The following is a 27,931-nucleotide window of genomic DNA, read 5'->3' on the forward strand; positions in this document are numbered from 1 at the left end:
ATATCCATGTAACGGGAAGAAACTCAGCTAACTGATTATATGAACCATTTTAAGCAAAAAAAAACCCACAAGACTAACGCTGAGCCTCTAAATTAGCCCTCAGCGAAAAAATGCTAACACCGTTAGCACAGAACTCACGGTATGAAACCCTTATTACTTATCGTAAATGCAAATCCAACCCAGCGATTAGCATCGTGAGATTACACAGATTCGATAGGTATCTGTATCATCACTCCATGATCAGAACTCGCAAAATGAGAAACAAAAAACAGACATCACAACACGTGGCATTATAGCAAACAAGGCAATATGTCTTACCGTTGTTGTTGTTGTCTGATCAAAAGTTGTCTTCAATGGCATTAAAACGATAAAAACGCTGCTGAAGGTTAATCCATAGGTTAACCCAATGTGTCTGTCACTTGATAATCCATCAGCAATAAACCTAGTTTTAAGTTTTCAGATTTCAGAGCGCAAGATAGGTTTCGCTTTGGGAAAACTGCGTGCGCATAGCCCCCACTTCTCAATGGTAACGTTGGTGTGTATGTGGAAATCCCCCTTCGATTCCATTGGCTCTAACGGTTCAAAAGAGATGTCAATCATCGAAATCGACCAATGGGTTCCAGAGAAACGGCAAAAACGCCCATTTCCACCCAAATGACCCCAGAGGTGGAGTTTATTTTTCTAAACCTCTAAAAAGGTCAAATGTCACTTGTTTTGCAACAATCTTGATACAGCGTACTTATTATATGTTGTACTTTGGATTCCTAAAGCTTTTAGTCTACTAACCCATCATCCAAGGGTGGTTTTCACTATAAGTAAAACATAATCTTTGGACGGACACTATAATTTACATTTTTTTACTATGTTCAATCTGAATTTTCAGTAAAATAAAAAACATCTATATTGATTCTGACTCTTCGACATCCAACTCACAGGTTTATCATTACTTTGAGAAAAAAGATTATTAATTTTCGCCTTTTAGAAGTGTAGTTATGGTCATTTGTTCTGGAAATGTCATTTTCAAGCCTGAGACCTGAAAAACAGGCTTGGGGGGTGTGAGACTGACCGTTGAGCGACCCAGACCAAGCAAGGAGGCAGAGGCAGAACGTCCAAAAATATAACCCGACGTGGGCATTTATTAAAATCATGTGCACAAAGTTCACAACCTCAATCCTGCTGTTCTCCTTGCACACATCCTGCAGCCACAAGGATCTCACACACCCTACCAGCCTCTCAACAGACAGGGAAATAGAGCCTAAATACACACACTCTAATCAGCACAACAAGACACAGGTGAGGGGGGAGGAGACAACACAGGACACCAGGTGCACACAATCATCAGCCACAGACAACATATTATTTGCACCCTGATTACTCAACCGCTGTCATCCTTACACCAGCATAACTCCTCTCGGCGCTCTCGCAAACTCCCCTATCTTTTCAGGCGCAGCCGAGGACCCGACCAAAACCTGCCAGACAACATTCCAATAAATACGGTTTAATCAGTTAAAAGATACTACCTCAATAATTAGTATGAATTATGTGCAAATATGTAATGTCAACTGTACTGTGCAATCACGCTAATAAAGTGCAATATTACCCGGCCTGAAGCCGTCAGTCCATAGTGACGAAGTTACCTTCGTCATATTTCCTTCCCCCTCTCCCCAGGAAGCACAGTGTCTTTACAGTCTCGGCTTCGGGACAACCAGTCAGCCACCCGGTTTCAACGCCGCCTCCTCCGCCACCTCCAGCGGGACCAGTGAAGCCGTTGTCAACCATGTCGTGATGCCACTTATCCGGAAGCTGTTTTGTCCTGTTGTAATGCGTTGGTCTGCCTCTAGCACGACCCAGGTTCTGTCGACTCCTCGTGGGTCCGGGTCCGCCTCCTCGGCATGCAAACGCTGCTCCTCCTGCTTGTCTCTCGTCTCCTGCTGCTTGTCTCTCGTCTCCTGCTGCCTCAACAGCCGTGGCCCCCTGGTCCGTTCCAGGCATAGCCACCCCCAGCCGCGGTTCCTCTCTTTGGTCCCTCTTCTTTCCTCTCGCAATTTTCACCTCCTTACTTGGTCAAATCCCACTTCTGACACCAATTGTGAAGCTGACCGTTGAGCGGCCCAGACCAAGCAAGGAGGCAGAGGCAGAACGTCCAAAAATATAACCCGACGAGGGCATTTATTAAAATCATGTGCACAAAGTTCACAGCCTCAATCCTGCTGTTCTCCTTGCACACATCCTGCAGCCACAAGGATCTCACACACACTACCAGCCTCTCAACAGACAGGGAAACAGAGCCTAAATACACACACTCTAATCAGCACAACAAGACACAGGTGAGGGGGGAGGAGACAACACAGGACACCAGGGCCCTTTCTCATTTCTCTAACTCCCCTCCTCGATACTTAGTCCCGCCCACAGGAGATGCGAGCCGAGGAGCCGAGGAGGGGAACCGAGGAGAGAGGAGGGGAAGCAGCAGGCGGTTAGAGAAATGAGAACTCCTCTCCTCTGAGCGGTCATTTTAAAGAGACGTCCATTAATGATGACAGGAGGCACAGCAGCCCTCTGTCTGATAGACAGATGTGTTCATGACGACTTATATATTTACTTTGATTCATTCACAGTGTGGTATAATGAGACAATAACAGGCTACAGATGCGGACACACACACACCCCCCCTCTCCCTTATGGTCGCTACAATGAGGAATATAAATTACGGGCCAAAAGTTTTATTTACAAGTATTAAAAGTAAGCAGAGGACACCAAACCAACTGAGACCTGTCTGTCTGCTGCATCTATGCACACACTGTACCACACACACCTACACCACACACACGCACATACAGTTCCTAAAACAGGCTACAGCCGTTGTGTATTTTATTGTGAAGCACTAAATGGTTTTAGAAAAATATCGACTCTTTGTAGATATACTAAACTAAAGCAAATAAAAAGAGTAGGCCTGTTATACTGAGTGATATATATTATACACACTGCTCTGCTTTCTGCACGGACCTCACAGCTGTTCTCTCTGTAAACATCGCGTCGCGATGAAAGCAGTTAATAAAATAATATCCAGGGGATGCATGCAGAGATGTCATTGGCTGAGATAAGTCCGGCCGTGCGTCACGACTCTTTGAAACATCTCTGTTGCCGGAAATGCATCCACGAAGGAGCCGTGGAGGACCGTGGAGGACCCATCAGTGTATCCTCGGTTAGAGCTCCTCCAGAGAGCCTCCTCGACGCTCGATCCTCGGTCCTCGAAGTGCATTTAGAGAAATGAGATGTCCTTCAACATGGCGCGCTGAAATTCATTTCCGGGTCACTACCGGAGGACCGAGGAGTCGAGGAGTCGAGGAGTCGAGGAGGGGGATTTGATGAAATGAGAAAGGGCCCAGGTGCACACAATCATCAGCCACAGACATCAACATATTATTTGCACCCTGATTACTCTCAACCGCTGTCATCCTTACACCAGTATAACTACTCTCGGCTCTCTCAAAAACTCCCCTATCTTTTCAGGCGGAGCCGAGGACCCGACCAGCACCTGCCAGACAACATTCCAATAAATACGGCTTAATCAGTTAAATGATACTACCTCAATAATTAGTATGAATTATGTGCAAATATGTAATGTCAACTGTACTGTGCAATCACGCTAATAAAGTGCAAAATTACCCGGCCTGAAGCAGTCAGTCCATAGTGACGAAGTTACCTTCGTCACAGGGGGCATAACAGGTTGGCGTGTAGATTGTGTTCCTTACAGTTTGAATGCAGTCATTTGGCAAAGAAGGCCAGAGCTTCATGAAGTAATAATCCTAAAAATTTAAACAAATGTATGAATAGTCGACACTGTGGCATCTGGCTGTATTATTAGTTCAGGCAGACTTACTCACCAAGCACGATGTCTAGAGTATAAATGAGAAACATCAACAGTGTAAGTGGTGTACATTGATGCACCTGACAGCCTGTGAAGAAGGACCTGAGTCTGTGAGGACAGGATTATAGGCTGCTGCAGTACAGATCCCATTTCATGAACCATCAAGCAGCAGAAGTCCTCTGGGCAAGAACACCTCTCCTCAAGAGGAGCACTGATGTGAAAACTTAAGGAGCTCAAATGAGGCCTCCCGGATAACTGTGTGAACTGTTGACAACCTGGAATAATATCTGATCTGTCAGTTTTACAAAGCCACATAGGCCGACAATCAAATATCAACCAAAAATTACATTTATCCGAAGAAGTTGTTGTGCTAAATACAAGAAAACTAAGGAAGAAGATGCAACACAATAACATAATAGACTTGTGGAGCTCATACTCTGTAGGCTACTGAGACACTGCAGTGTCTTGAGCTAAATGCTAACATTAGCATGCTAACGTGCTCACAATGAAGCTACTAATATGCTGATCAATGTATGTATGTATGTATACATATGTATACGTGTATATGTGTGATGTGGATGGATGTATACCACTGTACTTTAGATTGTTAGCATGCTAACATTACTTAAGGACTCAACTCAAACACACTAACAGCTGCTGATGGGGATGCCCTTTTTCAGATATTTGGTTATAAACCTGTGTAAACCAATCCTTTTGCAAATGTAAACTTTGACATGATGGTGGTTTCTAGATGAAAAGTGAGAGGGTCACCAAAGTGGTAATATTTCATTCTTAGGGGAAAGACATGAACAACATTTCTTATAGCATCCATCCATAGACATTTCACTCAAAACCACTTATGTAGACAACATGGTGGCGCTAAAAGTCAGGGAATCACAGAGTCAGAAAGGATTCCTCCTCAGAAAATAGAGTCTGGACCAAATAGTCGACCAGCTTAATGAATCACGTATAGCAACACAATTAGCATATTAGCATGAAAACAAAAAAGTATAATTGCTTGCATATATTTGTCAAAGATCTCAGTATTGAACGATTTTTATAAAAGGGACACTCTATAATATATCTCATCTAACAGATGTAACGCTGACTTCAGAATTATTAATCCTCTCTCAGTATACCACTGAATGCAAATTCAGCAAAAGAAACATAACTTTAGATACAAAATGATATTTTTTACAGGAATAATGTTTTTAATAGTCCAACATATACAGTAAAGACAGATAACACATTTCAAATGTGCTGCTGTGCCATCGTGTAGTTTATTTTGGGCTATTTCCCTTTTTAATTTGTCACATGAGTAACTTAATCATGACTCTCTTAACAGATAATACAATAGGTAATAAAGGGGAAACTTAATCAACATTTGTATTGATTAACACAAGCCTGCTCTCTTATTGCATTGCCAGGTCACATACTCAGTGCATTCACTGCTATATTAAGATACGTCACTTTGAATCCATCAACCATCTATTGCAGGGCTAAATGCACCATGGCATAGATTGTAGAAGTGGAAAGCTGTGTGTGTGTGCATGTGTGTGTACGGACATACTGCAGAGACACACCCCCTGATACACCTCTGCTGATGCCAAAAGGAAGTCCTCATTTGGCTCACACACTTAGGAGTGTCCCAGTCATGTACTCATAACACCCCTAGGGAATCAGGCAAGCACTGCACCACCTGATCTGTTCACACACTGCATCATAATCAGCCCAGGGACACACAGTACAAACACAGAGCAACATGGACTGTGGCTGAATATAAAATATTTCTTAAATCGATAAGAAAACAGAGGAATATCCACATGGGAGATCTATGTGAGGCCAGATAAAGAAGGGGGTTTGCTTAAATGACAAGAAAATGAAACAAAGCTTAAATGTCCATCAGAGGCTGTAATGCGCAACATTTAACAAAAGCTTTATCACCGTCAAGGGCATTTTTTTACTAAAACATATTAAAAGGAAAGGTTGTAATGGACTTGGCATACATTCATTTGCGTAACAGATGCACATAAGCACAGTGAGCTCTGCAGACGTGGGCCCTTCACTCCTGCTGGCTCAGCAGATTTGACTTTGCACACATTCCCCTCCAAGCTTTTACTGTATTAAGTGTGAGTGAGCAGCCTCTCGTCCTCCATCAAGTCATAGTAAAACACAGGCAAATAAGACCCAGTCAAGAAACACAAATAAAAAGTGAATGTAAATCAGTTACATATTGTCCCAAAAAATACTTATTTTCTATCGGCATGTTTACCAGTAAGTAAAATCAAATCTAGTATTTCTCACTTTCAATGAAATTCCTCATGTCAAGATTATGATGAAAAATGAAAAAGGCTGTTTCTGTATAGTGCAAAAAAAAACAACATCCTAAGTTCTACCCTTACACACATTTGTGTTTTAATATGTAACATTGCACTGCAGCACTACATGATGAGGTGTGAGGACTGACCGGCATACTGTAAAAGTTCCTTCTTTGGGCAGATTTGATCATATTTCAAGACTCTCAGAACTAAAATGAGAGTCGACTGGCAAAACGCTTACACAGTCTGCTCTAATTACCCCTGAGACATTTATTCCATCTTTCCGCCTTTCTTTTCCTATTCAGACAGGATGTGTGTAATGAGGCTAGGTGCCTCTGTGACAACCTGGCACGCAGTAACTGATGATGCAGTCTTGGACAGGAAAGGAACAAATAAAGCTGCTTACCTTGAAGAGAGAAGTGCTGCCTCCTAAACACTGAGTGGAAGCAGAGAACAGGGTCAGGTATGCAGGAAGAACAAAAAATCTTAACAATCTGCACTTTGGTTCATCCCACTCTCACAAGACATCTCAAACCCCCAGAGGCAGAAGGTCCCAGTTTCACCTGGGGGTGTTTCTGTCCAAAAATCAGACACTCTAATGAGACTTTTTTGGCTCAAAGTGCTGCTGACGTGTGCTCAGAAGAGGCAGAGAGCAGAAGAAACACTCGCACAGATTAACATTGTTCTAACACACTGAAATCAGCACAAGCATCAGAGCCGGTGCAGTTCCACTGCTGTATTTCCCGGCACTGTTCGCTCATTGGCTGAGGAGCTACTCAATAAAAACCCTGCTTGTCATCAATTGGGTATAGAGGGGAGGGGGTAAGATTTTCTGTGGCGCACTAACAACAGTGCTCCTCCTCTTTTCTTTCTTGCTCCATCACTTTTTTCTCTCAGTACAGGCAGCTAGGGAGTGCTGAGCTTTGAGAATTAGCAGGAGGAAAGGGAGGAAGAGAGCGAGGGGAGGGAGGAAAGTGAGAGGGGGAATCGATGAGTGGTGAATGGAGAGGTGAAGATGCTGACCGGCAGTCTGCAAAGCTGGTTTTTAGATCCTTCTTGTGCATCCCTGCTGCAGGAGCTCTGCAGGAACCTGAGGGCAGTGAGGTGTGAGGACCAGAGAGGATAGAAGGAGAGGGGGGGGGGGGGGGGGGGGGTTGTTACCGGTCTGCTCGGGCTGGTTTTGCTGCAGTAAAGCGGCAGGGCAGACCACAGATGGGAAGTTGTTTTCTTCTGTATTTTTCTCACCAGCAGCAGTTGCTGTAGAGCTCCAGCAGACTCAGCAGACTCAGCAGCATAAAGAAGGCAACTAGTTCCTCCCTTCCTTGTTTACAGGCATCCATCATGTAACTAGTGAATAATTTAAAAGAGCAGAAGGTGGGATGAGCCACAGGATTGACGGATCACTGCTCCTGCCTCATTAGGATGACGGCACATAACAGACTTGTCTAATTAAAGAAAGTCAAGCAGGACTCGCACTGGGTGTTAATGCTGCCTGTAGACACAACATTCAGTTCAATACATTTAACATGTTTTTTTATCATTTCTTTCAGGATTTGGGCATGTTAATATTTTTAAAGAAAAATGATGTAACTTAACATATTTGTTGGAGCATTTTTTTCTCTTGTTTTTGCAAATTAGCACTTAACACAAAGTAGGCTGCAGCTAAAACTGATGAGAATATACATTTTCAGGTATTGGCTCATACATAAAAGTATCAAATAATGGCACCTAATTAAAATTCAGATGATAACCAAAGTGGTCCCACAAAATTCACTTCAATAACTAGACATTTAGATGTTTTTTTACCATTTATTTTAGGATTTCTTCATGTCAGGTGATCTTTTAGAAAAATATTTGTTATCTAACATACTTGATGGAACATTTATTAGTTCCCTTGTTTTAATTCCCTTCCAATTTAACAACTCAGTGCTTTAATTCAATTAAACAGACTTAATGAGGTCTCATTCTGCATCTGAAATCAATAGACTACCCGAGTCACTGGACAGATGGGGAGAGCCGCATCACACTGCAGGTTTCTCCGGGGAAATCCATACGGTATGTGGCTGGTTTGTGGGAATCACTGTTTACCTCAGCTACTGTAGAGTAACATATAATCATCTCAAAATGTGAAAACAATTCCTTAAACTTTACATAACAGTATCACATCCTCACACAACCTTTACTGCACAAGCCCAAGCAAATGAAAAGTGCAACATTTGTTAATGAAAAGCAATGACAGGGCAGCAGGGAGAGTGCCAGTTTCACCATTACACTTATTAAACCTTCCGGGAATGTTGCCAAAATCTCTGCAGCAAATAGCAGCCAGACTCCCTTCAAGAAGGACACAGCATTTCATTGCGTTACCCTTGACATAACACAGGCAGGCTGTGCTCAGTGCATTACCAACGAGTAGACCACCACAATGAGTCAGAGATGCTGCATCACTGAAGCATCCTCTTCTTGAACGTTCCATCCCGCTGTGCTCATTAGCTTCCCACTCAAGGGGGGAGTGGTGATAGAAAAGTTTTGATGGGATCCAATTCAGCCAGAGGATATTTTGAGATTGCCTTGTGCTGGACTTAATAACAATAAATGAAACAAAAACACAGATAATTCAGGATAGAGAAGATAATATGTGAGCCTGAAGCAACTTTCATAAAGGTGAACCAGGAAGACTAATCCAATCCATCCAATCCAACTTTATTTATATAGCACTTTAAAACCTTCAGACCAAAGTGCTGTACAGAGAGATAAGCTCACACAACATAATATAAATACATTTAAAATACAAGATACAAACACAAAACAAACCAGAATAAACGTAATAATTAAAAAATAAATAACAGCCATAAAAACAATAGACCACTGAAAGCAAATAAAAGCAACAATCTACTTGTTTCTGAGTGCTAAGGAGAAGAGGTGGGTTTTAAGACGGGATTTAAAAGCAGACAGTGTGGGAGCCTGTCTGATGAGCAAGGGCAGGTCGTTCCACAATAATAATAGTTCCATAATGAGTTTCAATTATGAAATGTAAACAAAATAGTTAACATAACAAATGACAGTAATAAAGAAATACTGCTCACATAACGTGTCTGCCTTCTGGACCTTTGTCAGTAGTGTTTTACTGAATTATCACAATCTTAAATAGATTATTATACACTACTCCAACCACTATGTGTGATCAGTGTGGCACAATTATCATATCCCTCAATAATTAACGGCATAGGACAGGACCAATATGTATCTGTGCCTTGTAGACAAAAAGAAGATCTACAAGTGTATTGTTGTGACGGATCTACTTTTCCCAAGACGCAAAGCATGAATCTGAGATAGTTTGCTGTGCAAAAATCTCCTCTGAAAAACAAGTGTGTTGACAGGCTAGCATTTGCTAATTAGCACTAAACACAAAGTAAACTAGTCTACAGCTGATGGGGAAATCGTATTTTTGTCATAAACACAAGTATTGGCTGCATACAATGGATGATGATTCAGATGATAACCAAAGTACACGAAATGATCAATGTAAGTGTATAGGATTTTATGACAATCAGTGTATTAGCTGTTAGCTTGCTAGCCAAAAACAAAGTTCCCTACAGTAAGTCTGCAGGACTTTGTCTGGGGACCATGAACATCTGCGCAATTCATCGAATACTTTAGTCTGGAACTGCGGTGGACAAACCCAGCAACAAATAAACATTGCGGGCACTTGCATATTTCATATATCTGCTCAAATACAACTCCAAAAACAAAAAATAAATAAAAAAGAAACCTAATTAATGAAAACCAAAGAAGAAAAAACAAAGTCAAGGCAACTGTAATACATCTATACAATTCAAAACATACATGAATTCACTTTCCTACATTATATTTCAGTAAAATAAATTATGGTTGTCATTAGAGGTTTGAAACTTTCTCATGTGCAGCCAGGACCTAAATTAGACAGAGTCTCTTGCTCCATGACCCTATTGCAGCAAGTCAGCATCCAGGGAGCACCATAACTAGGGCTGAGACCCATTATGGCTCCTAGCCCACAGGTTAAAGCAGAATGACACAAATTGATCAAGTTTAAGGCTTAGCTACAATGGCAGAGATATTGTGTCAAAAGATCGTAAATCAAATGGAAAGTTAACCATGTTGATCCTCCTTTTCTTGTTTTGTAGAGGTAGAATCTTATTAATGTATTTTTAACAAAACTGCTCTTTCAATCTTCCCATTAACACAAGGCCTGCAGATGTCATTGTTCAGATGTAACACTAGAGGGCGCCACACTCAAATGGACTGTAAAGCTGGGTCACTCACCATGCAGCTCACTTCCTAACTTTCTCCACAGAACATCTAGGGGTGTAGCCTACTCCTGAAAAACTTGATTGCTGTACAAAATCTGCAACCAAAATCTGAACATGGTCGTGTGAGGGAGGGACACTTTGTTTTCTGATAAAACACTGAAATTCAATTTCTTCCCCATTTTCCTTTGTGATTTCTAAATATATATATTTTTTTCTAAGGGAACATACAAGCACATTTTACCGGTCGTTCCCCAATTAACCATAGCGAGATGAAGGCTAATTTTGTCAGCCTATGTGTGAACCCCTGTGTTTTTTAAACCTGGATATCTCTGGCCTCCTGCCCTGCATCACTATGCCAGTAACTCCACGTCCAAATAGCTACAAGATCAGGATTAGACTGGTATGAATATTATGGAAGTCCTGGCATACTGTGATGCACTCATGGGTCAGTACGAGCCAATTTAATTGAGCTGTCTCTAAACCCGGGTGCTGCCAAAGGGGCTACACATGTTCAGCAGGAAACAGACTGTTACTTTAGGGATTTACTCAATTTTGAGATACAGTAGCTTTCTGCCCTAGAGCAGCCTGTCAGAAGCAGTGCTTAATGCATTTTATATAAAAGTAAACTATGAAAGTATTTATTTGTAACTCTACTAACTTCAAGAGGAGTTTACTTTAAACCGAAGTAAATATCAGTTTATTATTCACTTATTATTGGAGGATGTACTCGTTATAAATATTGTATTGTGTGCATGTGATTTTGCATGTTCAATGGATACATGGATGTCTTCTAGTTTAGCGCCAAATGACATCATTCTAAGGAATTTTAGGATGAATAGGGAATATATCAGAAATTACACATTATAAAGTGTTATCAAATTCTTGAACTTCAGCTTTAGCTAATTTAAATCAATATAAATCAAAACTACGATAATAATAACATTTATATAAATTAAATGCAAGATTGTACATTTTTAAAAGCATTTTATTAATTTATTATTAAAACTATGCATACATTATATGTTATGGTATTTAGAATCATTACTGTTATGTTAAGCACAATATCAAGTTGTATTGTTACCCTTTTCATGGAGATTTCAATTTAAAGAACACACTGTATTGAAAACAAAACAAAACCAGAAATACAATTATTTATTGATATAAACACGTAGATGTTAAATGTAGTTCTCCTAACAAGTCTTGGTGTACACCTAGTTAGACTGACAAGAAGATCATTTACAGTAGTTACCGTAGACAGCATCGTTGGGGAAAAGCAGACTGTGGACATGGATGTGGACTTAATAATGTAGAGAACGATGAAGGCATAAAGTGACACAATTGTTCATCATAACACAGGGTAACACTCGGCAAGAGGTCACAGGCAACAACCCTTCGATAGTGTGGTCACCGGCCATATATACATGTTCTTCCAGTAATCCAGCACCTTCCTGTAAAATAAATTGTTCAAATCAACTGTTGATTACTTGGTGCATATGTATTGCTTGATTTGTATTTCAGCGTATTTCCATAAATGAACTGTAGTTTTAAGGGCCAAGACATTGTTCATGACAGTTTTAGAAAGGCTAAAAGTGTCACACACCTTATGCTGCAAAGGCCTCATTCCTTATGCTTCTAATTTGGGTGTGCAACAGATGAACAAATAACAACAACAACAACAGGTGTTAAAAAGGAGTCAACACTGTAACATACATAGACAGCAGAGAATCAGAATCACTTACAAAATAGAAGTAAATGTATTTTTTATGTTTTAATCACTTTTAAAAATAGCTTTATCTAGCAATTGTTTTATCTTGGATTGTATACAACTACAACAATACACAGAATAAAGGTCCAAAAATGTTTAAACTGTTAGTGTAGAGGGAGTAACCTGCAGATAAACTGCTGTATCTCACTTTCTTAACTGTGGCTGCTGCTGCTGCTGCTGAGTCGAGGAAATGTGACTACAGTGAGCAAACTCGCTGAGTATACGGGAGCCCTCACAGATTGAATTTATGGGAGCTACCTCGGACTCTTTAAGTGGCAGGAGCAACCTTTTCCAAGTTTAGTGCCCTCCATGTATGGAGAGTAAGTCACGGTGAGAGCAGATGTCACCTCAAGACTCATATAGATCAACCTAACCAAAGCATCCAGTTTAATGTTCTTGGGCTTCCAAGGATTTCACAAATATTCATGCTGTGCAACTGAACATAATATAACTTTAGTAGACAAATATAATACAATAAGAGTTTATTATCATGTATATTTTAAAGGTTGGCCCTTTGATTTGATGATTTCTAACCTGTGAGAATGTGAATGTTGACTTATTGCTTCTCTGCATCTGGAACCGGGATCTCTGTTAAAAACAAAGACATTACATGTTAATACAAATACTGGTAAAGCAAATGCTTCAACTGAAAAGATTTATTTTTGCATCCATTATTGGTTAAAAAATGTTGATGTATGTTTTTCTGATGTTGACTTACGTTTGACCTCCAGCTTGCAGCTGACAATGGCCTCTCCGTGAGTGTTCTTGGCTTTGCAGGTGTACACGCCACCGTCATAGTTACCAGGCTTACGGATCTCCAGAGAACAGATACCCTGGACGCAGATCTGCCTGTACTTGGGGTCCTCTCCAATAATCATCTGGTTCTTCATCCAAATAACCTTGGGCTGTAGAAAAAAAAAACAGACTTATGTGAGCAAAATGTAATTTTTTCAGCTCACAAATGAACAAGCAGCCATGTCGTTTCTAATTATAGTTGTACTACATGGCTGGAAAAAGCATTTTGATTGAAGTGGACACACAGCACACACCCAGTTTGGGAGTTTTAATGGCACTGACATGCTGACGACCGCCTGGGGCCCCATGAGGGAATGTTGACATGTGACCCTGCTGACCTGTCACACACACACCCCCCCCCCCCCCCCCCTCCTCCTCCTCCTCCTGCTGCTGATCATACTCTTCTCCTGCTTTCAGGAGCAATACCTATTCTAGCCCTCTCATCAAGACATCAAGACTCATCTATGCTACTGTGTTGTTGTTGAGCAGGTGGGATTAGGAGCCCAAACAGGAAGCGAGAGGCTCAGACAGAAAAGCTCACAAGGCAAGGATCCCACACATTCTCCACTCCAGCACACTGACAGCGAAGGATGAATGAGTGAGGGAAAATCGCAATACGTCCACTCACCACCTACATAATGGTTATTCAGCTGCTGACAAGTGGCACCGTGGGTGTGAAGGAAACAGTGAGTGCAAGATTGTTCAGAAGTTTGAAATCACAGCTGGGATAAATCACACATTATAAAGTTTTTAGACCACCAGGTATCCAGGCAGTCATTTGTTTTCTATTAATCCCTCCATATAATATAATTAATTACAGCAAGCCTAAGCCCACTTTATTTATATTTGTCGAATTGATTTGGTAACATTGAATTCATAAGCCACGCCTTGGGAATTTTTAAGACAAACAAAGCAAGCAGAGGTAGTATATAAAGAACAATATCAGTTTTTTCAATTTCAAATATAACATTTGTAATAAGGACGTTTCTTTAAATAAGTTGATCAGCAGAGTTCAACGGCTAAATGCTGGTGCTATTGTTGTGTAACTGTAGGTTGATACTGGTCATAAAGAGTGTTACTGTGAACGTACCCTTGGCACTCCCCTGACGGAGCACAGCAGCTTGGTGCTGTAGCCGACGGTGGTGGCTCTGTCGTTCAGAGCCGTGGTGAACTTGGGCGGCTCGGTGAAGTCGCGCTCCTTGTACTCGGGAGGTTTGTAGTCAATACCTGGAGGGAAGGAGGAGAAACAGACATGAAGCATTAAATAAACATGGTCTGCCATTTTTAAACATGCTTATCTCAGGTAGCCCAACAGTTCTTAGAAATATCCAAGCTTCTTCCCCCCCCCATGGTATTTAAAAAAAAACGTCGGTAGCATAATTGCAATAGTGTGCAATGCGTATGTAGAATTACATCCCTGTCAATTATAGATATATTGTTAAATTCTGCTATTATCAATCAAATGTGCATAGGGACCAAACAACAATTATTTGATTAATGTATTGGTGAATTGACAAAAAAACAAACTGGAAAGTTGTTTGATAATCGATTTATAATCGTTTTCTTCACTTTAAAGAACACAAAATCAATCATTTCCAATATTTTCTGATCCAACCTAAAACAATATTTAAAAAATGTGCCCACATCTGAAACTATTTGGCTGAGTTCAAAGCCTACTAGCTATCAGATGAAGCATGTTAATGCAGCATAAGTGGTCCTAAAACTGTCAAAAACTAAATTGGAAGGGTAGTATCAATGACATGATGACTGAAAGTCCCCCATTGGAAAGTCAATGAAAGTGAATAGTAATTTGTGTATCTGCCTTTAATTTGGACCCTCTACAAAATGAGGTTTTTCCCTGGCCTATGCTACACCACATCAAGTTTAATAACAATCAGGCCAACCAAACTGAACACACAACTCCTCAGCAGATGGGATGGGTGAACAATGAAAGAGGAACTTACCAATCTTCACGATTGAGGATTCCTCCTTCGCAACTGTAGCCTCCTCGCTAATTCCACACTTGTTTTCAGAATACACTCTGAACTTGTAGGTGTTGCCCATGATGAGGTCAGAGATGGTGGCATTCAGTCTATGGTAATGTTCCACGACAGTGAACCAGTCCTGTGGACACAGCAAGAGGAAGCATTCACTATCAATAATCACCACTTTATAATGACCTTGCACACACACTGCCAGTAAAAGAGAAAAGTGAACGTACTCCGGTCTTTTTGTCAGACTTCTGGACGGTGTAGCCCGTGATGTCTGTGTTTCCTTTGTCTGTGGGTGCGGTCCATTCCAGAGCAACATTGAAGCCCCAGGTATCAGCAACCTTCACACTGGCGGGGGGGCCTGGCAGCTCTGGGAACAGCCAAAAAGCACGTTTTTTATATTTAATCTCACAAACTAAAACTGATTGGTAACCACGTGGAAAATGCCCTAAAACAGACATATCCGTTATAATTAACTTAAAGCACTGATATTCATAAGCACTTAAAAAAATCATTTTAATAATAATTATAATAACAAATTGTTAAGCATTTTTGAATTACTAATAACAAAGCCTTATAACTGCTTGTCACTTGCATTCATTTATTGTTTTACAAATAATAGTTGCATTTTAGTAAAATATTTGTATAATGCTTTAAAACCAATATTATAATTAGAATGTGTTACTCTGTTAAAAGAAGTTATGAAATTATTGCAATATAGGCAGAATTCATCATTTTTAAGTTGTTTATAAGTCAATTAAAGAGGTCATTATTATTATTATTAATTGAAGTAGCAGCAGTTATGATGTATTATGATATTTGCTCACCAACGATCTGCAGGATGAGCTGAGCCTTGTCCTCGAAGTCGTCCACCTTCACACACATCTCGTACACACCGGAGTCGTCCCTCTCGGACACGCGGATGAACAGGATGCTGTCCCTCTCCGTGCTGCGGATCATCACCCTCTTGGTGTCCAGGGGCAGCCCGTCCTTCATCCAGGAGACCACAGGTTTGGGTTTGCCCTGGTTCAAAATCACAAAGGTTCAGGTCATTCATCTGTACCCGTAGGTAGATTAGGTTTGCAATAAAAAGACAAAGTATCTATAGCAACATGGGGTCGGAAACATCACAGAGAACAAACTAATCTTTAAACAAGAAGCCCAGGCTGCAGTCCATTGAAAACCACTACAACTTCAATTCAAAATCTAATAAATACGTTAAAAAATAATGAAATTAGGAGAAGTGCTTTAGTTTTATTCATGACGCATTTAAAAGAAAAAGCGCACTGATCTTCAGCTTACCGAGAAGGGGATGGTCAGGTTGATCTTCTCTCCAACTTGAGCGACGTATCTCTGCCTGAGGTAGCGCGGCAGGCGGATCTTGGGACGATCTACAAAGAAGAACAATGAATAGTTATTATAGTATCACTGGAGGATCCGTTCAAAAAGACACAATGAGCGTTAGGATCTGTTGAGAGATTTCTGGAGTGAACCAAAAGGACTTATCTTCTTTTGTGACCCACACATCTTAAAGAAATCGATAAACCTACTGAGCCGATCTAAGCCAGGTACTTTTCACTGGTGCCATCAGTGTGTCTCTGTGCTTTCACTGGTTGTAAAAGTAACCCTTTTTTAAAGTTCTTTATCTCTTAAGCTCTGTATCTGTCCACAGGGTGATGCAAACCTGTCATTTTTTATTCGCATGATAAGTTAAAGGTGCGACACAAAATAGAAGACAAGTAAGAATAGATGATATGGAGGTCAATAAAAGGAGAAGCTGCACATAATGTTGAGGACAGGAGTGATGGACAGCGGAATAGTTCACTTTTGTGTATATGTATGTTTTGTATCCTGTGCTTTATTTTGTGCTTTTTTACGTTAAGCGTACTCAAGTTATTTTCGTGTTGGTTTATATTGCAAAAATTAACAAAATAAATACTCTATTATTTTTAAATGCCGTAATTCTTTTTTTTTTATATTCACTATTCTTCAGTTGTTTTTTCCTTCTCAGTTTAGTGTAATGCAGTGGTTCTCAACTGGTCAGGCCTCGGGACCCACCTTTTCCTTTGACAATAAATCGCGACCCAAAATTTGAACCACTCAAATCTATTCAACAAAAAATCGTGCTGTAATATATACGCTTTGCAGGATACAATATTAATGAAAGTGAAGTACAGTGCATATATCCCTTCACAGAACTAAAATATGCTTTTAAAAAAGGTTTAATGAGATGATGGAATCAAAGCTGAACTGTATAACATAAAAAGGCACACATGCTGAAAACCCAACCCCAGAAGGGGATTGTCCCCCAGGAGGTTTTTAGAAATACCAACATATAAACTACGCATTCTGGTACACTCTGAGAAGAAAATTAATAAATCTATTAATACCCGACATATTAATAATATGTAATGCCATTGTTTGTTTTTCACTTTGTTCTGACAGCTGAACTTGTCTGTGTGAATTGTGGGTAGGGTAGATATCCCCCATTGTACTGTGACCTGTCAATCATCAAACCGGGGGTCATATTTCAAGTGTTCATTTTTATCTGAAGTTGTACCGATGGATGTATAAAGGACTTCCGGTAACAATCTTGATTGTGATTGGCCAGAAGACTCGAAAAAAAATCAAAAAAGATGTTTTATTGAGAAGATGATCACTACGTGACAGAAGTTTTTTAAACCGGTTATGGTCCCCTGTACTTCCAGTCCAACGCCTACTGCATGCACAGCGTTAGAAAATCGGGCCTTCGAAATAAAAGTTTTACTTTTTTCCCAAAAAAAGAAAATATATGTTTTTTTTCTTCACTCACACATCTGTGACCCACTCGGAACGGGTCCGCGACACTGGTGTAATGTGTTGTCCTATATGCAAGATAACATGTAGAATTGCCAAAAAGTTGATCTAACAAAGTACATTGAATGTAAGAGGTGTAAATCTTCAGGTTGGGAATTAAAATAATTTCAAATATAAAAATGTAAGATAATATCAAAGATGTGATCTACCCTGGTGGCTCATCTCTATGTATCATCCTGTATTAAGCCCATTAAATCATCATAAAATGAAAATCATGAGGATAGTTAGCCAGAGTGACACTTGAAATGATTCCAAAGCCCCCCCGACTCATTTGTAAAAGTGATTTGGTGAGAAGCACCACCTGCTGAGTCCAGCATAGCAACATTTGTCCAGACTCTAAATAAAGAAAGCACTCTGGAGTATATCACCTCGCCTCATGACGCACCATCGGGTACTTCAGTTACTCATATGAGAATTCATTAAAATCTGAACATAATTAAGCAGGAAAGCTACTGATGTGTGAACATATCCTGGATCATAAATGATTTGGTTTAAAAAAGTAAAAGAGAGTGATGTGAAGCTAAAATGGCCATGCATATTAGAGCATGGAGTATACGGCATATTAGGAGTCTTATCACTTCATTAAGAGAGGCTTAACCTTAATGAACATTCTCCCTGTAAAGTCCGTGGCATGTTTTTAAAATAAACAGTGAATCTCTGGAGGTGTCATGAGATTTGGGTGTCACCTGAGAAGTGAGCTCCAAGTGAACCACCCCCCACCCACTGGAATTTAGCATCCCCCCCACCTGCTCGCGTCTCAGATCATTTGTCAGACCTGGCGGTGCAGCCTGACACGCCATCAGAGTCCTAACAGGGATCACAATGCAATGCCAAGCCCTTGTTACACAAACATCTGTGTTAATAAGCAGCGACATCCCAGCTATTCTTTTACAAAGCTTTGTGGTAATTTTGTCAGAAATCTTTCACGAGTTGTTGCAATACGTGGTGGCCCCCCAGTGAACATGGACTTTTGAAATATTGCCAGTCCGGCGGGATCATGTTTCTGTCCCTCCCTGCTCGGCTCTCCATTACCCATAAGGATGATTTGGGAGTGAGCCAAACTAAGGCAGCTCGTATTTTTAAAGCCCCCTGGGTCCCATCATCATTTTTACCACAAATCATTTTAGATATAACATCTATAATTAACACTTTGAAGTGTAGGGCTTTAGTAAAACCTCTCTACTTTACGAGTAAGTAGTTATGGTTGTGGTTAGTAGGATCAGTGTGTCTAGTCAAAGTGGAAACGTGAGAGAAGGCCACAGTTTTATTCCGTTAACCCTGCAGGTATGTACCAGCAGGACACGCACAGCTGAGAGAACACATAGCTGAGCTGCTTCAGTTTGACTACTGCACTTTATAGCCCCTCTCCCCCTGATAAAATGCCTGGGTCAAATAGTTTGTGTCTTATGCATTTAACTCTACAGAAGTAATAGACTATGCAGCGTGAGAAAGAAAGCTTAATCCCATAAGATTACATGGAAATGATCATGTCTCTTAATGTAATAACCCTATTAACATTTTGAATACCCATTTATTGGACTTCAAAAATATAACTGTTTGTGATTCGATAGTGTAGACGTTAGGATCCAGACTCATGACGTGCATGAGGCAAACATCTTGAGAGTAACATTTGAAGAAAAAAAAATCGTAGAGAAATGGCCTAAAAACTACTTTTAAAGTAACATTTTATATTTAGAACCTTTCATTTTTGCTTTATTTTATATATAGCAGTTGATTGCATTTGTGCATATACAATGCAATCAAACGTATTATCTGGGAAGATTTAGGAAGCTGTGGATTCCTGTACAGTATATATATAGTAAGTGTTTATATTGCAAGTAAAGTATTTGTATTTAAAAAAAATGTCTTTAAGCTTATTTTTTGATATAATAAATCTGTTCTGATGTGACACTTTAACATAGGACATGCTTTTGGTCATACAGATGTAAATAACAGAGTAAGAAGTCATTGTTTGCACTGAAACATTCACTCTGTTAGCACCACATTTTGAGATGTCTTTGTGAACACTTCTTACCAGCGACCTCCTTCACCAGCACGGCCTCGGGGAGGGAGAGGGAGGGGCTGCGGCCGCCGGCGTTCAGGGCCACCACACGGATCTTCAGACGGTCCCCGGTGGTCTGGTTCTTGATAACGTAGCGGCAGGACTTCTGCAGATCCTCATTGACAGCTTTCCAGTCCTCAGCTGAATGTAAAGATAACACAAAACAAGCACACACTTACAGAGCTGCTGTATATCTCCTTATAACGGGAATTACACTGTTATCAGAAAGTGTGCCGACTGTTTAAACTGCAGGCAGCTTTGTAATTGATAGAGGGATTGTGCTCGACACAAATGGTCTTATATTATTAGACATGAAATTGGTGTTCTCTGCGTAAACAGAGTGCGCAGCTAAATCAAGCTTGCATTGAAGGGCTGCTGATATGACCCTAGTGCTGTAAGTCTAAAAACAGGAGCCTCAGCAGCTCCTGACATGCCTCCTTCCTTGTATGGAGAAGTTAGGAAGCTCGAGATGTATCTCTGCGACTGACACTTCTGTGACAGCTGCAACCGATACGGCTGGCCCGCGTTAAAACAGCAATTTAACATGTTCCTCAATGTGTGTTTAAAAAGTACTGAAATAGTATACATGTAATTGTAGATATTTGTAGGATAATGATAGTAAGGAATAAATACATTTGCTGTGCATATAAAAGCTTTCTGCAGAATTTAAAAGGTCAGCTGACTGACATTTTTGTCACAGGGTATTAATAATCCGACCCCTTTTGGGCAGATGTAACTATTCAGTCAAAAGCAGGACTTACTTCCGTCCTTGCAGACTTCAATGGTGTATCCGTCCAGGCCAGAGTCTCCGATCACCTCGGGCTGGCTCCACATGATAGTGACTGTAGTGTCATTCTTGTCCTCAATAAACAGATCCAGAGGGATGCTTGTGGGCTCTGCAAACCGAAAAACAATCAATTATTCAACTGACATTTGCAGAAATGCATAAAATCATTCACAAATCGAAGTTGAGATCCATAAGAAGGGCTCATTCAGTTATTTACTTTCACACTGTGATAAACAAAGAAGATGTGATTGAAATGGAATCACACCGAGTCTCTTTTCTGTGTAGATTTTTACCTGGAGGAGGGGGAGGTGTTTCGGGTCTAACCTCTTCTGCAGGCGCTTCAGCAGCTTCAGCTAATGTTAGATAGGCATTTACATTATTATTGGCATTATGTAATAAGCAGAGCTCAGCTTCAGCATCAAATAAAGTCCAGTTATGTTACTCGTAGCTCTCTGCTTTACAATGCTAGCAACCAAATAGAGAAACAAGCTTTTTCTCTTAGTGAGGAGTGAGCAGGAAAATGTTCTGTTTTACCCTCAGCAGGTGCCTCGGCGTCAGCAGCGGGAGCACCTTCTTCTGCGGCAGGAGCGGCAGCAGCTATTATTAAAAGTTAGATATTAATACTGAGTGCATTAAGCAGATGGGACATGTTGTAACAGATGATAATGTATGTGTCTGTGCATCAGAGTGTCGTGAAGAAGTCAGTTAGTGCGGTTAGCCTTAACGTAAGAGGTTGAAGATTTGAATAATTCAAGATGTTTGTTGTGCCTCATGTCATTTTTTTACCATCAGCAGGGGCCTCAGCGGGGGCGGCGGCTTCCTCTGCAGCGGGCGCCGCAGCTAATATTAGAGGTTAGAGGATATCAGTATTAGATATTAGTGAAGTTAGCTTTTCTGTTAGAGGTGGACAGATCAGGATTCATAAACGTATATAAAAGATGTCAGCTGTTTCACTCTTTGCTTTACCATCGGCGGGGGCCTCAGCGGGGGCTGCTGCTTTGTCTGTAGCGGGCGCCGCAGCTGATAGTACAGGTTAGAGGAACATTAGTTATTAGTTTCATTGTTGGAGGTTCAAGATTAAATACCTATATCTGTGTTATTAAACTGCTGTTACCCTCAACCGGGACCTCGGCGGCAGCAGCTGGAGCTTCTTCAGCGGCTGATATCAAACGTTAGAAGATATCAGTATTAGATATTAGTGAAGTTAGCTTTTCTGTTGGAGGTGGACAGATCAGGATTCATAAACTTATATAAAAGATGTCAGCTATTTCACTCTTTGCTTTACCATCGGCGGGGTCCTCAGAGGCGGCTGCTGCTTTGTCTGTAGCGGGCGCCGCAGCTGATAGTACAGGTTAGAGGAGCATTAGTTATTAGTTTCATTGTTGGAGGTTCAAGGTTAAATACCTATATCTGTGTTATTAAACTGCTGTTACCCTCAACCGGGACCTCGGCGGCAGCAGCTGGAGCTTCTTCAGCGGCTGATATCAAACGTTAGAAGATATCAGTGTTAGATATTAGTGTACTTCACCGCTACTGTAGGAGCTTCATGGCTTAATACATATATAAGATCTGCGTTAATACACTGATCTTATATAGTGTGCTTTACCATCAGCAGGGGCCTCAGCAGCTGCTGGTGCTTCCTCTGCAGCGGGCGCAGCAGCTGTTATTAAAGGTTAGAGGTGCATTAGTTATTAGTGAAGTAAGGTTAAACGTTTAATACTTATTTAAGATATGTGTTAATAAACTTTTAGCCTCAGCGGCGGCTGGTTCCTCTGTAGCAGGCGCTGCAGAGGTTAGCAGATATTAGCATTAGACATTAGTGAAGTTAGCTTTACCACAAGGGGTTTATGTTTTTATAAATATGCATTATAGTTGTTAATACACTGATTTTCTATCAGCAAGGGCCGTTTCCTAAAGCAGCAGCTGGTATTAAAGGTTAGAATTCATAAACATTCAATATAAGTACAGTTAGATTTTACTCCTGGAGGTTCAAGTTTTAACACTTTTACAGATACAGATCAGCAGGGGCCTCACCAGGGTCAGCGGCTGGTTCTTCTGCAGCGGGCGGAGCAGCTGATATTAGGGGTTAGAGGATATCAGTAGACATATAACGTTTTGAAAATATGAAAGGACATTTTCAAAATGTTATGAAAGAGGTTATATCTATGAAAATAAAAAGGAGACGTTAAAACAAGCAGATATTGTTGGTGGTAACTGAGATCTCAGGGTTACCATCGGCGGCTGGCTGATCTGCAGCAACAGGAGCTCATGTGTGAGAGCAGCACATATTAGAGGTTACATTTGAGAAACAGTAGTCACTTTTCTTTAATGTGAGGTGTGTTGATAATATGCATTATACATCAGTTCTGGAAAGTGAGCACAGCAGCCAGTGCCTCCACCTTGACCACTCTTTTCTTTAATTTGGAATGTAGGCCTATGTTTGTCCGGCATCAAGATGGAGCTTTCACTGAGGTATAACACCGCACATTGACAACAACCTCCCAAGTTAATACAAGTTCACATTGGTTTTGCAAAAGTTGAGCAAAGCGCACCTTAAGCGCAAAAATCGTATGACTTTCAGTAACTTGAGAAAAAGTGATGTGAAGCAGGCAGTTTATGCAGTTAACCATGCTTTTCCCTTTAATGTCGATGGCTACGACTCCTTACCCTGCCATGATACAACTTTACACTTACTGAGCACAAACGCGTGTGCTCAAAGATAACCGCGTGTTTACCGTGAGGTGAACCGAATACCTTGGCTTTATTTGAAACTTTAAACAACTAGTGCAGTGTTTTCTCCACCGAAAAAGTAAATAGTAATTTAATGTATTAATTGTAAGTCATGGATCACGCGCTGCGCTCGGTGCATTACCTTCTGCGGGTGGAGGGGTGGGGGGTTTGGGCTCCTCAGCTGGCGGAGCAGCGGCGGCCTCAGCAGGTGCAGCCTCGCCCTCAGCAGGGGCCGGGGCGGCTTCGGCCGGTGCAGCCTCCGCTGGGGCTGCTTCTGCTGGGGCGGCCTCGGCGGCAGCGGGCTCTGCAGCCTCCGCCTTCTTGGCTGGCTTCGCCGCCTTCTTGATCGGGGCAGGCTTGGACGGCATTGTGGCGTTTGCTGCTAATTCCCAACTCCGTTAAGTCCTCCAAACTGGATCCAATGCCGACATTTGTGCAAAGGTGGCGAGCTTATAAAGGACCCGAAAGGGTCGAAGCCCCGCCCCCTGATGAATTACATGTAACAGATGAGTGTGAGTCAGACCCCCCTGACTGTTTGTCTCTCTCATTAACGCTCACTGTGCTGAGCTAACTGTTGGCCTACTTAAAGGAAACATATACGAACACATAAACACAATTAAAGAAATATACGGATCACTCAAACATGAATTACTGAATTGCATCGTGCTTTTCCGTGGCATTTATAATCATGATGTATCTGGTATAATGCTTATGATTACTAAAAACAAATTAGTTATATTACATACATATTAAAAAATGTATTGTTTTTTTTTAACTTTTATAACAATCAGTATAGTGCCTTCATCATCCCTAAAGTAAATGCAATATTATTTGTATATCTCCCATTACCAAGTTAATACTGTCAAACTGACACACAGGAAGCAACAGGTAAATATAACATGTATTTTATTGATTCCAACGACCAGTGATAGGTGGATGAAAGCCTTCAGAAACATGCCTTATTCATGTTTTGGACCCAACTCTGAAGGAATAAACATTTTTCTCAAGGATGCTTTTTTGTTTGTTTCCCCTCCTCAATGATTGTTGCCGCATCCAGAATGCTGCCCTATTTACAATCTTTACAATGATGCCCTGTACAAAATAGAGAAATTAAGTTTTACAAAGGATTCTTTAGAAAAAGAAGGAAAGAAATATCAAATATTTTGAGTATTACAAAGGAAAACATTATCTAGCATGAATTTCCTAAACAATAGCCTACATTATTGTTAACTTTTTTTTCTCATCACACAGCAAGTTTACATGCATTTACAACACTTAGGAATCCTAGACATTTCCACGTCAGTGACATTAGATACTGCATACATTTTTTTTTTTTATCTTAGTCCACAACAAGCTTTTGCAAAAATATGACTATTCAGCAACCTGTGTTGGCCTTCTGGTCTGATTCTACATAAAATTAACTATTCAAACAGTGAAGTGCTGATTTCAGTCTCATAATTCGATTTTTAAACCTTTTTGTTTCATTGTTTATCGTCATTTGACCATTTATAAGTCCAGTTATGACACTTTTGTTGCCCTTCATCAAGGACAAAACACACATCACAGCTTCCAAACTGCTTAATTTCTATACGTACATCTACCCTGTTTTCAATGCAACGCCAAACCATCATCCTCTCTTTAAGGCTCCTGCTTAATACAAGCTTTCACTTTTGTCCTGTGGTGCAATTTGGTCTAAATGAAAACTCAAAGACAGACCTGAAGTTGCTGCATAGTCCTCCTGATACATTAGTAAGCGAACACAATTAACAGCTACTACAGAGCAACAGGCACAACAACAAGTGAATGAGATGAGAAGCTTGAGCTGATGGCTTTAGGAACCTGCAGAAACAGACCAGGGCTGGTTATGTCTAACACCTGAAATATTTACAGTAACTGACATTAGTCCCATGTGACCAGTTTGAGGATCACTGTCCATTTGGCATCTTTTCGCTCCTTGTCCTTACTTCATTCATTTCTTTTGAGACCAATCAGAGGTGCAGATTAGCTTGAAGTTTTGTTATCAGCCTAACTGTGCAAGAATAAAGCAAAAAGCAGCTCAGATAGCATTTAAAATGTTTAACTTTCTTATTGAGCTGTCATAAAAGTGGTCTGACATTCATTTACAGGATTTATGTACATGTGAAGTTAAGTCTGAGCACCTAAAATGAAATGAACAGGTGAAATGTGTTGACAACACTTGCACAACTACTGTCTGCCATTACTCCATTAGGGCTTATCTTTTACATACAAAATCTACACAAAGTACCTTAAAAAGTGTTTAAATCTTTTCCTTTTGGCCTTGGAACAACTACTCTCCAGTTTCACTTTGACACCAACATGGATGTACCATACAATGTCACACATGACTTGACTATCTCTACTTAATGTCTTCAACATATCCAAATGATGTTCAAGGTCTTTTTCACATGACCTAATTGTTTGAAAGTTCTACTGTAGGACACACAACACTTTTTTAACCTACCCTGAAAAGTCTATGTGATCTTTATTCAACACTAAAGCAATTTGGGACGTTGTTCAAGAGCACCATATGTAACTTAATGATGATAATGACATTACATCTGAAAATGGGCCTTGGTAGCTTTAAAGTCACTCTACTCAGACATGGTGTTGCAGTGGAGCTTTGTGATAAGGCTTCTTTTAAAAGCACCTAAAAGATGATTGATGATGTTCAATTTGTATACGTGTTTTCTCTACATTCAGAGTTGAACTTAAACCACTACCATGACAGTCGAGAAGCATGGTTAAAGAACAGTATTTGGTTCAGTATACTACTGTAGATAAATAGCTGTGATGTAGCCTGATTGTATTTACATCATATATACACTAGCTACTCTGAATATGGGGGAACAGATTTGAAACAAATGTACTCTTTCCTATAAAAAAAATCTGGTTTAAATTCAAATAGTTTTTGCTAAATCTGTTTAATCAAAGAGTGTGTGTTGTGTTATCCCTGTGTAATAAGTATCTAATACCTGATATACATGGCAACATTGGTGACACTTCGTAAAGCTAAATGAAGTGCTTGAAAAATATAGTATGGTACTGCGCAGCGACAAAACTCACATCACTAATAAATAGGTTTGTTTTAAGCAAAAAGAGTATGACAGCAAGTATATTTAAAAAAAACATAAAGCCATTTAACTGATAAAGAAGATGTTAAACTACGTGAAAAAAGTATACTAATAATTGATCCTATAATGTCTTTTTGTCATTTTATATTGTAAAAAAAGATGATGATGTAGAAAGTTGAAGAAATAACTGATTCCTGACCTTTTTAGCTGGGATGATATCTTATAAAAGCACCGGTATCCTCTGCTGAAATTGAGGTGACGTCTTTGTTGTTAAGGCATTGTAACCGATTCACCTGCTCTGGTTGCTAAGTTAACATTGCATATGTATACGATTGTGGCCTTCAAAGACTCATACAGTAGATATGTACCAGATAACTGTGCAATAAATAGTAGCATCTATCATGCTGTCATACTCTTTTCCAAAATGAGTCACCATGATTGAGGATATCTCCTGTTGACAAACACTACATATCCCATGATGCATGTATGCTGTTGCAGAAATCACCTAAAGTCTAGAGACAATTAGTGATCTATTAGCACCTAAGGGTAATGAGTGCTAATGTGTTGGTAAAGGGAACTAAAGTGAATGTCATCCAGTCAAATACACTAAAGGAATACAATATAGTGTTTCATTCAATAAGTATGAACAGTCGTTTGAAAATACTGTATGTAATAAAAGGATTTGGAATTTTCCAGTTATACTTTCAACCTACTGTGGGAATGACTTTTCTGTGGGATTGTTTGTTCCTGAACGTGCACAGTGGACACAACAACAAAAAAACCTGTACATTTGAAGTGCTGAGTGAAAACTTTGTGTTCAAAGTTTAGGCAGACTAGGGTCTTCTTTGTCTGGGGACTCAATGTAATTGGCGGCCTCTTGAAGTTTCAAAAGCATTGCCATCTATAACAAAAAAGAGAGGGTGAAGAAATCAGTAATACTTAAGGATTCATTGCAGTGGTGTTGATCAAAGCTGCAGGGCTGTACCATTGTCTCCATTTTTACATTCCAAGTTATAATTGAGGTTTATCCATGGAAGATTTGTCATATGTTTCTTTGTTATAACACTAAAATACAAAACAATTTATCAAACAAAACCTTCAATCTGAAAAAAATAATTAATCCGATTAGATTAGATGTAGTAAATTACATTTTCTTCCTCCCTTAATGTGCGGCAAGCCAGAGATGGAAGTTTTTGACCCCATTGAAAATGTTATTTTCAAGGCTCAACACCAATTCATATGAAATTAGGTTGAACAAATACAACTATTCTAATAACATCAGTGTATTCTAATCTTTATCAGCATGTGTGCAGAAATACAGTGTGAACAGAATAAAAGTTTTAAAAAGAAGCGCAGTTTTTAAATGTTGGTTTGGAATTCA

The 27,931-nt window shown here is 40.1% G+C and overlaps 3 protein-coding genes across 20 annotated transcripts in view; all 3 read right to left on the reverse strand.

Annotated features, from left to right (window-relative positions):
- Positions 1 to 6,895, reverse strand: part of LOC117539481 (synaptotagmin-2-like) — a 42,305-nt gene extending 35,410 nt beyond the window's left edge. The window contains exon 1 of the mRNA XM_034205667.1: positions 6,593 to 6,895. The gene's annotated coding sequence lies outside the window, so the exon portion shown is untranslated. The remainder of the gene's footprint in view (positions 1 to 6,592) is intronic.
- Positions 6,896 to 11,607: 4,712 nt separating this feature from the next.
- On the reverse strand, positions 11,608 to 23,899 carry LOC117539547 (myosin-binding protein H-like). Of its 18 annotated transcripts, XR_004568019.1 has the most exons (21): positions 23,601 to 23,899; positions 22,763 to 22,801; positions 22,335 to 22,388; positions 22,162 to 22,206; positions 22,014 to 22,067; positions 21,843 to 21,887; positions 21,695 to 21,748; positions 21,515 to 21,568; positions 21,263 to 21,325; positions 21,022 to 21,081; positions 20,703 to 20,837; positions 19,915 to 20,082; positions 16,326 to 16,414; positions 15,851 to 16,046; positions 15,254 to 15,393; positions 14,997 to 15,156; positions 14,123 to 14,259; positions 12,956 to 13,142; positions 12,772 to 12,825; positions 12,073 to 12,104; positions 11,608 to 11,920 (listed from the first exon to the last, which is right to left on the reverse strand). XR_004568019.1 is itself a non-coding variant. In XM_034205751.1 (20 exons), exons 1-19 carry the CDS (start codon positions 23,824 to 23,826, stop codon positions 12,794 to 12,796), a joined length of 1,938 nt encoding a protein of 645 aa, XP_034061642.1. In that variant the 5' UTR covers positions 23,827 to 23,899; the 3' UTR covers positions 11,608 to 11,920; positions 12,772 to 12,793. The 18 variants fall into 18 exon arrangements, 1 of the variants encoding a protein (XP_034061642.1); XR_004568020.1 differs by lacking the exon at positions 22,335 to 22,388; XM_034205751.1 differs by lacking the exon at positions 12,073 to 12,104.
- A 448-nt stretch (positions 23,900 to 24,347) lies between these two features.
- Positions 24,348 to 27,931, reverse strand: part of LOC117539583 (neuron navigator 1-like) — an 81,600-nt gene continuing 78,016 nt past the window's right edge. The window contains 1 exon segment of the mRNA XM_034205799.1: positions 24,348 to 27,451. Within this exon segment, the coding sequence (XP_034061690.1) occupies positions 27,368 to 27,451 (84 nt within the window). The 3' untranslated portion in view covers positions 24,348 to 27,367.

The sequence above is a fragment of the Gymnodraco acuticeps genome, unplaced genomic scaffold (assembly GCF_902827175.1).
Source record: "Gymnodraco acuticeps unplaced genomic scaffold, fGymAcu1.1, whole genome shotgun sequence".
Taxonomy (NCBI): domain Eukaryota; kingdom Metazoa; phylum Chordata; class Actinopteri; order Perciformes; family Bathydraconidae; genus Gymnodraco; species Gymnodraco acuticeps.

Bases quoted from the DNA above. Each gene is read 5' to 3' on its own strand.
- LOC117539547 (XM_034205751.1), bottom strand. From the start codon at position 23,826: ATGCCGTCCAAGCCTGCCCCGATCAAGAAGGCGGCGAAGCCAGCCAAG. The intron at 15,394-15,850 runs GTGAGCAAATAT...GGCTGTTCCCAG, and splicing joins GCTCATCCTGCAGATCGTTG to AGCTGCCAGGCCCCCCCGCC. The intron at 13,143-14,122 runs GTACGTTCACAG...TTTTTTCTACAG, and splicing joins CCGTCAGGGGAGTGCCAAGG to CCCAAGGTTATTTGGATGAA.